Source organism: Mytilus edulis, chromosome 2 (genome assembly GCF_963676685.1).
Source record: "Mytilus edulis chromosome 2, xbMytEdul2.2, whole genome shotgun sequence".
In the NCBI taxonomy this organism is placed as follows: Eukaryota; Metazoa; Mollusca; class Bivalvia; order Mytilida; family Mytilidae; genus Mytilus; species Mytilus edulis.
In genome coordinates, this window is record NC_092345.1 from 13,046,759 (window position 1) to 13,058,490 (window position 11,732).

At 30.9% G+C, this 11,732-nt stretch overlaps 1 protein-coding gene across 1 annotated transcript; it reads left to right on the forward strand.

Moving 5' to 3' along the window:
* Window positions 1-4,187: 4,187 nt before the first annotated feature.
* LOC139510484 (CD63 antigen-like) lies at window positions 4,188-11,456 on the forward strand. The gene is made up of 7 exons (XM_071297060.1): window positions 4,188-4,419; window positions 5,911-6,138; window positions 6,971-7,045; window positions 7,998-8,108; window positions 8,541-8,768; window positions 9,435-9,518; window positions 10,994-11,456. The coding sequence occupies exons 1-7, from the start codon at window positions 4,360-4,362 to the stop codon at window positions 11,057-11,059; spliced, it is 852 nt and encodes a 283-aa protein (XP_071153161.1). The 5' UTR covers window positions 4,188-4,359; the 3' UTR covers window positions 11,060-11,456.
* The last annotated feature ends 276 nt before the right edge of the window (window positions 11,457-11,732 follow it).

An 11,732-nucleotide genomic window follows, 5' to 3' on the forward strand; every position in this document is an offset into this window, starting at 1 on the left:
ATCTGTAAGATGTTCAAAGTCAAATGTGATCTCATTAAATTCGTTATTGCTAAGAATCAATTTTTCTAATGATGAGTATTGATGGAAGGTAAATTGTGCCAAACTAGTTATAAGATTGTACGATAGATCTAATTCTTTCACGCCAGTCCCGACATTGTTAACATACACGTCATATTCAATTTCTGAAAGAATATTATGGCTTAAATTTAAGCACACAACATTTTCCATTGGATAAGCAAATCGAATGAGAGAGTTATGTGAAAGATCTAAAATTTGAAGAGTACTCGGAATATCATGATTGTATGCATGCTGTTCGGTCTTTGTATGTGACAAATCTATTTTCGCCATGTCACTAGAAATTTCATCAGTTCGCCATTCTATTTTCATTAAAAAATTATAGCTTAAACGCAATTCTCGTATTTGTGTATTGGACAAATACTTAAAAAGAGTTGAAATGAAATGATGGAAGACCTCATCATAATCCGTTACAGTATTTGACAAAACGAGTGTATCAACAAAACATGTCTTAATGTCGTTCATAAAGGCAAAAAAGCTAATATCGTCAGACAAAAATTGCGTGTTCGATAAATCCAAATATTTGATATTCCTATACTGCAGTGTATTACTTTGGTATCTTTCTATTGGACAAGATGATAAATCGATATACTCTAATTTTTCAAAATTATCAAACGTTGCTTCTCGAAGTTCAGTTATCACACAAATTCCAGTAATTAGTGTTTTCAAACTTGTGATATTTGATGTGAAAATACCGGAGTCTGGTGAATTAACAGGAACGAACACGTCAATTTCAAGCGTTTCCAGTGTCGGTACGTATAGGTCAAATATATCACTTTCAAGTAAGTTGTCTTCTGCAGGTTTGTGATTAAACTTTATATTTAAGTTCTCTAATGATATCAAGGGCATAAACACTGATTCTGGGATGGATAGAAAACTGTATCTGAGTGTATTATTTTGCAGACTGAGTTTCTGTAAGCTATGTAATCCAACAAAAGCATCGCTTTCTAACTCGACCAACTGATTAAAGGAAAGGTCCAACTCGGTAAGATTTTGTAACATTTTGAAAGTTCCATTTCTGATTATTTCAATTTCATTAAATTTGAGGTTTACGACATGTACTCCAAGTGGGAAAATGGGAATAGTTGATATGTTTCTCTTTGAACAGTCCAAAATAAATAAAGGGTTAATTTTGCATCCATGACAAAGATTGTTGAAATCACAAGCGGCATAATCTTTAGAATTTACCAAGTGAAAAACGGTTAATAGTGTGAATAAAACTGTCCTTTTAAAACTGTAGATAGTCCTAAAAATAAGAAAAATATAAATCTTTAGATAAAATAGACTAATGGTTTAATTTTACTGTCTGCATTTCAATGAAATAGTCATCATATTGTTGTTTTGTCGGGACCGTTTGTATATCTTACTTTATGCTGGCGTTTTGTAAATTGCAGGTTGAACTGTAACCAAGACTAATTTACTTTCATCCCATTTTGACTCTGGTAGAAATTGGCTTCATTGGCAATGATACAACATCTCCTTGTTTTTATATTTACTATGTCTTACTTTATGAAATTACAGGCAAGAAATAAAGAAACTACGAAGGACAATCGGGAGGATCTCTTTGTATCTATTGGGAAGTTTAAATGTTAGACAATCGGATTATTTTTAATTGTAATATATTTGTGTATCAGATATTTACAGCTAATAAGTCAATTTGATGTAAAAAAAAAAAAAAAAAAAAAAAAGGAAATTTTTGGCATTAACATATTTTATTCTGTTTTATGATATTGATTACGAGAGAGGCAAAATATACTATAGGGATGTTCAAAAGTAGAATAACGAAAATACCGAACGCCAAGGGAAATTTAAAACGGCAAGTCCTTTATAAAATGGCAAAATCAAAAGCTGAAACACATCTAACGAATGGAAAACAAATGTCATATTTCTGACTTGGTACAGGCATTTCCTTATTTAGAAAAAGGTAGATTAAATATGGTTTTAAAGCTAGCTAAACCTCTCACTTGTATAACAGTCTCATAGAATTCCATTATATTGACAACAATGTGTGAGCAAAACAATAGGTAAAAACGTCAAAAATTGGGGTACAGAAGTCAACACTTTAATATAATCTTAATCACTATAAAAACAAATAACTGATTCATAAAAGAAACGGCAAAAGACACAAATTCATAAGTAGAAAACAAACTGGCAATCCTATGGCAAAAAAAAACGAAACATGACGAAAACACAAATAACAGTACACAATACACAACACAGAAAATTAAAGACTAAGCAAAACGACCCCCCAAGAAGACTGATTTCAGGTTCTTGTAAGTAAAAATCTGGTGGTAATTCGTATTCATCAGGTCACTTTCGAAGAATACAGGATTAGATTGTGGTTACGACAATTGGATGATTTCAATTTATGAAACAAATGATATTGCAAAACAAACCACAGTTGCACCGTTTATTTAAGAACATTTAACATGCAAAAATGTGGGACAATCAATATTCAAAATTTCACAAATTTGGACAATCGGGAACAAACCTTACACGATGCCACAATGCATTACAACGTAGTTTGCAATAAAAACATTTTCTTAGGCAAATCTTTACAAAATTGGAGGCAGGGGTGTACATTTTTCAGCTGTGATCTAAGATTAGTTAATTTGTATTACGTATGTTTGCTGCATTTGTTGTAGTCATTCATACATCATGTACACTGCGTATTTACTCTGAATTAACTACAGAAAACTCCTAACCTCAAAGTTAAACTTAATAACAACCAGATGATGCATAATAAAAATTGAAGATTTTGAGTCAATTGCAGTCAGTTGTGTCATATGAGTAACGGGTAGAAAGTATGGGGTGGGGAGAGTAAAAGAAGAAAAATAAAAACAGACGTCCGAAAAGACACAATGATCACTAGGCCATCCACTTTGCTAATGAGAGTTATAAAATAAACTTAAATAAATAAGATCAGAAGCAATTAAAATAGAAGTTCATACAGAACTTACCCTAAATTTTTCCTCGTAGTCATTGCAATCAATGTAAAAAAATAATATAAACTGGTATTATCAAAGGTTTTTCCCTCAAAGGTTAAAAAACGAGTTTAAATCGATTATAAGAATGTTCTATCTGTACAATAATTAAATGTGTTTTTGAAACGGGTGAATAACTTCTATTGATAAACATCTATAAGATATCATGAAATTCAAAAGATTTAAAATCCCTATCAATAATAAGTGAAAAGTACATCCATTTGAAAATAGAGAACTATACATAATGGCGTTTTTCAGTTTGATATGAGTTACACACAGAGACCCATATGTATATTCCTTCCTCCGTTCCTTCTTCGTCCTTATGCACAGTTTACAACTGTTACAGTGACCAACGACCTGCAAACCATTGGATTTCAATAGAATTTGCATTGTCTTTTCTTTTAACTAATGTCATTTATTTTTTCAGATATCCTATATTAATTTCATTACTGACACTATTTTTGATATTTTTTATCATGATGATAGTTTCATTTCATTTAAAAGAAACCCCAAACGATATATATATCTTATACTTGAAATTGTTTTGAATTACGATATCTCTTGAAATGATCGTTTATATTGGTTAAAGTCGAAGTATGTGAACGTCAATAAATTTAAGGATGTGCTTATATAGAATTTAAAATTGATGAATTAAGTCAGAAGCACATTGCACTAAAAATATTGGTTATGAAGCATTTAATATTTGCATCATTAGAGTAATCAGTATGACAGAGGTTTGATATTCCTTGGATTAAGCTATGTATGCTTTCTTTCTAACTTGCCTCGTAGAAGACGCAACACCCTCTTTTAATTGTGTTCATAATAAGCTTTACATGTGTTTTGCTGATACTAGTTTTTTGGGGGCATACTATTTTCCAACTAATGTGTAAGAAAAATGGATAACAGTAATTATGGTAAAAGTTTAAAAAAAAAATACATATGTATAGCTTATAAAAATATATTTTACTGTTTGGAAGACTCTTTGCCTGTTACTGAATTTACAAACAATTATGTTTTAACTATTTTTCAGTCATATAGAATTGAAAATGATTATTGTAAAGTTTAAAAGTTGTTAACTTTAGGTAATTATGGAAATAATATACAACGTGAAGAAAGACATAATTACAATTTGTATTGAAATAACAATGTTGTAAGTTTAAATTCTTTCCATTTAACTTTATTTTACCTTCGAGTTTTATTCTTATGTGCATATATAAAGAATAAGAGTCACGAACTGATTGGCAGATAACATTTGTATTACATTGGACATACACGATTTGTATTTCCGAAGAGGAGAAATATGGGATGTTGTGACGGATTGTCAAAATGTTTTCTGATCACATTTGGAATACTTTTCTTGGTAAGCAAAGTGTTTTATTTAATTATATATAATGTTAAACTGGTGTATGAAATAAGGAAAGTTTATACATAGGTATAAACTAACTTGCAACAATCAGTAAAATGAAAGGCTTAATATTTTCAGAAGTTAAAAAATTGTCAGGACGTTTTAGATTTTTCAATTGTTAAAGTGATATTTATAAAAAATCAAACTTTGCAACACTTTTAAAAGCTTTATTATAGAAATAACACAAAAACACAATCAATGTAGCAATATGGCATTGATCTAAACAAAACACATCTGATTTGTATTCTAAAGAAGCCTGTTGTTCATTGACCTACACTAGAACATAACATCTCATTTACCAATTTCTTTATAATAATTCCTTATAAATATGTTAATATCTAAGATAACAATATGGATAGGAAATATGACAGAATTATTACTTTGCCAAATTTTCCGATGAGGCTATATCAAACTGCGTATATTCAAATTCAAACATCCTGAAAGTGACACAAAAGGTTGAACCCGTTTTCTATTTTGAATTTTATGATGAATCTGAATGAGTTTTCAATATATAAGTTTGTCTTCCTTTCAAAAAACATTTTTCAAATATATTGCATTGCTATCCAATTTCACTTTCCCTACCAAAAAAAGAGACTCTCTAAAGGAGATAAACAAACACAAAGGCTGTCATAGTATTCTTCTGATCCACTCTTAAACTTCATTCTAATAAAACATAATTATTTTCCTTTCAGATTTTAACAAAATTTAAATCAATCATTAATTTAAAGATTGAGTTTTGCTACTTACAAAATAAAAATAGTTTGTAAGTTACCTACACTGCTCAATTATTGATCTCATTCGTATTGCTGTTTGCAAGTAACATGCAAGGACTTTTGTTAAGGAATTTGCAAATTTCATTCTCAATCTTTATTTTATGTATGAAAATGAAAAGGTTAGATATGAAATAAATATTTATGTGAGTGCCCCGACACATAAAAGTGAAATCACAAAAACACTGAACTCCGAGGAAGATTCAAAACGGAAAGTCCCTTAATTATCAAATGGAACAATCAAATGACAAAACACATCAAACGAATGGACAACAACTGTCATATCCCTGACTTAGTATAGGCATCCTCAAATGAAGAAAATGGTGGATTGAACCTGGTTTTATAGTGCCAATTCTCTCACTTGTATGACAGTCGCATCAAATTCCATTATATTTACAACGATGCGTGAACAAATAGACATAATAGGTAAAATTGTCAAAATATGGATACAGCAGTCATCACTGTGTCACAATCTCAAAATAAACAAATATTTAACAAAGAAGCACCCATCACATTTAACAACGACATTCGTTATAGTAAGATGGCGTTTCGAAATGAAAAGGAATTGTAAAATGCCGATCAACATAAAGTTTTTATCCAAATCGTCCCTATTTTTTTAACTTTTGAATCATCAAGTGATATATCATATAAACCAATCTCGTTATATATATTTCAGTTATTCGGTGGTGCGTGTTTGGGTGGCGGAATATATGTCCTTGTGGCAAAAAATGATATTCTGATATTGGCTCGTAGCGCCACTGATGGAGCTGTAGACACCATTGATGCACCATCTTTGATAGAAAGGGCCGCCCATGTCTTAATTGCCATAGGTTCATTCATTTTATGCATATCATTTGTTGGATGTTGTGGCGCATGCCTGAAGAGCAAATGTTTACTAAGGACAGTAAGTAAAGAATAAAACATAACGAAATAAACTTCCCGATTCTCAGCTGTCACGTTTTTCTCTTTATTTGTCTGAAGATTTCTACAATTATTGATTGAGTTGCATAGCTTTCAATTGCTAAACTTAAAAAAAAAATGTAGTAAAGTCATTTGGACGTTCAATATCTATATGAGCATGATGAGAGAAGCGAATGATACCATAGGGATATTCAAAAATAAGTCGGAAATTAACCGATTATTCCATACCAAAAATAGCCCTAAAACTATCAATTTTAGACAAATAACAGTTAACAAAACACACCATAGAAAACATAGAAAAATAACGACTGACCAACATAACCCAATGGCACCAAAAATAAAGGGTGAGCACTTGTGTTCCAGAAGGATAGGCAGATCCTGTTCGGCATGTGGCACCTTTCGTCTTGCTCATGTTAGTTCAAGCCCGTTCATAAATCTAATTTGGAAGGTCACATTCGAAGAGGACAGGGTTGTGATGGCGGCAGCTGGAACATATACAGTCAACCAACTCGTAATGGCAATCAAATGTTAAATAATATTTATGTAACTTGACACGAGGAATATTAAGAGCTGCCACATGAACTGATAACCTTTCGCCTTAAGGAAATTCCCCGTTCAACATTTTCTAACTTTGTACCTTTAACGCAAAGTAATGTTCTTCATAATCAGGCTATCAAATCTATTTGAGAAAATGAAAATAGAAATCATTATAAGACAAGACAAAAACACAATAATTTCTACTATTAAATTGAAATGCTTGCCTCTAAATGACGTTTTGGTTTTATTGGCAGTTTTCATATTGTTTTAAATTTCAGTACGTAATTATAGTTGGATTAATGATTGTTTTGGAAGTGGCGGCTGCAATACTGGCGGCAGTTTTCATGAACAAGGTACTTTTACATATGTTATGTCTGGTCATACCATGATATGAACGTGTCAAAAATGCAAAGCTTTGCCTTTCATACTGTAGAAACTTAGGTACATATAACTGGACTTTCTGTTATCTTTCACGAACAGATTATGATGCAAAAAGTAAACAAACTTCGTTTGACATGTTTGAGGAGACTTAATTATGACTGTTTGCTAGTGCAAATCGAGAAATAAATTTATGTATTTGGTTATGGATCGGTGCCATTCGTGCAGCCGTAATTGCTCTGTTGTGAACTAACCTCTCTATCAATTCGCAAATAAACTCATCATAGATACCAGGATTAAAATTTTATATTTACGCCAGACGCGCGTTTCGTCTACAAAAGACTCATCAGTGACGCGCGAATAAAAAAAAATTTAAAGGCCAAATAGAGTACGAAGTTGAAGAGCGTTGAGGAGCAAAAATTCCTAAGAGTTTTGCCAAATACAGCTAAGGTAAACAAAGGCAACAGTAGTATACCGATGTTTAAAACTCATAAATCGATAGAAAAAAACAAATCCGAGTCACAAACCAAAACCGAGGGAAACACATTAAATATAAGAGGAGAATGACGACACAACATTAAAATGTAGCACATACAGAAACGAACTAAGCATTAGGTAAGCTATTCCTGAGGTAGTAAAGCCTTAGTTTATCAATAATTCAAATTTTAATTGTTAACAGTTTAATTTATAATTTTGAACATGTCAAAGCGGTTGTCTTTTATACATGGCGTTCATTTCTGAACATGTTATTGATATTTCAACGTGTAATATATATCAAAAGGAAAACATAATAAAAGAAAAGATAATTATGATGGTACAAACTTTGCATACTGAAAGCATACCGCTGGTACATTTAACGATTGATTAGCATACTAGTAGTTTGAATGATTAATACTTATTACGATAATGCCTAAATCTATCTGACAGATGGAGACATACGCAAAAGATAATTTACAAACCATGTTGAATGACAACTACATTGGTCCATATGCTACTTCTAATGCTGTCAGCTTAGCATTTGACCTTGCACAAATACTGGTAAGTAGGAATTTGTAATATCAACCGATAATGACATATGAATGGCTCGTCCGGGCTCTCTGTTATTCCGTTGTATTTTATTTTCAGGATGATTATAGTGAAGTAGTTTTTATATGTAACTTAAAATATGTATTAAACTATATATTCAAAGGCTCCGGAATGCTTTGAAAATATTAATGATTTATTAGTATCTGGAAGATTGCTGCCAAGAGTTTTTTCAATATAATTTTATACAAACTTCAAAAAAAACTTATTCGACCTCGACATGGTAAAACAAAATGCATCGTTTCAAAATTTTCATTTTTAGTAAAATCATTATATTTGGTACAAAAAAGTCCTTATTTGTGCAATACTTAATTTAACAATTTAGCATGTTGAATTTTTAATTTGAATTGCTGTAATTTCCTTAATATGAATTTCTAATTAATTCAGCTTGATTGTTGTGGAGTGGTCAATCGAACTGAATATGCTTCTATAACCACATGGAATACAACATATGCGTATAATTCCAGCGGTGTTTACATCACAGCAAATGCAACTATACCTCTGACATGTTGTCAGTTTAACAATAAAGATGCTTTCCCTGATGAAATGACAACCTTCATAAATTCTATGGTGAACAACACATGTCCTGTTACTCAAACTGGAGCGCATACTACAGTAAGTTTCATCCCATGGACAGTCCATATGGTTAAATATAGTCAACAGTAGTATACCGCTGTTATATATTTATAATATCTTTTAATTAAAATTCAATTAAAATCTTCATTAGTTAAAAGATGTGGTACTAACTTTGGTAAAACAAAGTGTTTATCCAACATAGATAATGAAGACAATGTGTCTATGTAATGGTGATAATTTTCATTGATAACGAGGACTATGTACACTAGAGAGGAGTTAAGTTTTTGTGTTCCTTTGTGTGTCTGAATCGCGAAACACTTTATGAATCTTTCAAAACTAAAATTACATTAATCTAATTTTGTGAAACAAGCACTTTACTAAAACTGTTTCAATATTGTCATTCGATGGCATTGATCAGTGCGTACCTATCAAAACATGTAAATTCTCCGCCAATAATTCTCGATAATCAATGTCCTCTTTTATCTTTACTAACCTGCGTCTCTTAATTATAGATCCCAATGAAATGTTTTCTTTCTGCATTATCTCGATACCGAAAATATTGAAAGTACGTTTTAAAATTACTAGTAAATAGAAGAGCGGGATTTAACTTATTTGAACTTGCGCTAATCCTTTTTTCTACATTTATATGTCACATAAGTATATATCAAACACATTACATTAATGCACAGATTATAATCATTTTAGGGATGTTATGAAGCACTGAAAGAAGAATTCAGTAAATATTTCAACATAATGGTTGGTATTGCAGCAGGTATGGGTGGTTTACAGGTGAGTGTTTGATAAACGTTTTGTAAGCATAAATGAGATAAGTTATAAACTGAAAAGACAAATTTGGAATTGAAAGCATATTAAATTGTATTTATTAAAAACAGAAGATATAAGGTATCTCCATTGGTTATAAGCTTGTGGTTCAACACTTAATGTCAGTATTTACTTTTAAACACACGAACTTAAAAACTAGAGACTACATTATATAACACACATATGTTTGTGGAAATATAACACAGTAACACAAAGTCTATGATTGCTCTGACTAAAAAGTTAACAACAACTAAAGCTCATCGTACTACAATAAGCAAAAACCATACCAAATATTCAGATTTGAAAGTCCCAAAATGACAGTTGTAAACAATTTAAACAAGAAAACGAACGGACTGAATTGTGTACAATAGTTATCAAAGGTACCAGGATTATAATTGTGTACGTCAGACGCGCGTTTCGTCTACATAAGACTCGTCAGTGACGCTCATATCAAAATATGTATCAAGCCAAACAAGTACAAAGTTAAAGAGCATTGAGGATCCAAAATTCCAAAAAGTTGTGCCAAATACGGCTAAGGTAATCTATGCTTGGGATAAGAAAATCCTTAGTTTTTCGAAAAAAATAAAGTTTTGTAAACAGGAAATTTATAAAAAAAAAAAAGACCACATTATTGATATTTATGTCAACAGCGAAATGTTGACTACTGGTCTGGTGATACCCTGAGGGAAAAAACGTCCACCAGCAGTGGCATCGACCCAGTGGTGTAAATAGTGAACACGAACAAAATATTATATACACCAACAAACGACACCCACTGATTAATAGACTCCAGACTTAGGACTTGCAAACTAGACCATGTGTAGTTTGTTTTCGTATGGTTTGTTTAAGAAATAATTTTATACTGCCATGTTATATGCTTATTTTAACATGGGTAGGCATTACATTTATCAATACCTTTATGCAGAGTGTTAGCAGGGTATAAAATGTTGACAAATATAATGCCTACCCATGTTAAAACAAGCACAGAGTATGGTATGGTAGAATAATTTCGATTCTAAAAGGAAATGTTTGAACTTTAATATGTCTAAGCGGACTGTAAAAGGCATCCATTTTGAATTGATGAAGCCAAAACGCTATGTTAATCAACAGTTTCCCGATAAACAAATGAACAATTACATATAAACTTACTTTTAAATGATTTTATTTAATTTCCTAGTAAGCAACACCAACACAAATGCCCATTTTGATTTGCGGCGTTGTTAAAAACACAGCTGTCGTTACAATTTTTAAAATTGTGACGCCAAACACGTGCAGCCCGTTTTTATTGGAATAAGAGCATGGCTTTGTTTTGAAAGCGTGAGAAGACCATCATATTAGAATGTAATGTAATATACATTTATATTTCCTGTTATTATTTTATGTTTTACGTAATGATACTAAATGTTCATTCTTCTTTTTTTTTTCTTTTTTTTTTTTTACAGATAATTGGATTTATCTCAGCATGTTGTCTTATGAAAGAGGACAGAAAGACTAAAGATATTATCTAAATGTACCAATACACAGAATTTGGCGCTAAATCTTTAACTTGTATTTTCGTTTACATTTCAACTTTTATATATATTTATATTGTATTTCCTGGAGCAAAACAAAAATCATGTATTTTGATGGATAACAATTTGATTGGTAATGGAACGAATTCTTGTAGCTTTTCATAGTGTATGCAGAATGTGGACGGACCGAATCTAAAAAGTAAAACAAACTTGTTGACGTACTCCAGTGAGCAATGTTTCCATAATTCGTATATCATTCTTACATACTGTTTCTGTTTATTACAATGATATCAGTCAAAAAAATATTTACGCAAATTTTATACTTTTATCAATTTTAAGTTATCTATCAACATAATATTATATGATAAAATATTTTTTGAAAAAAAAAAGAAAAGAGATGATAAAGAAACACATTTACGTATAATGTATTTAACATTAAAAATTAAAATTAAAATTACTTAATATAGATAATTCTGTTTTAAGGATATATGAAGAGATGCATAACAATTAACCTAATTATGTTGAACTAGTTCTTTGTCCGGTTGACTTTATTTTGGGTTTTATCGGCATTTCAATATTTTCATAACATTTTGAGGATTTTCCTGATTTGTTTTTATCTATGTTCATCACGACCATTTTTTTTTAAAATCCTTCAGTTTAAGTCGTTTAT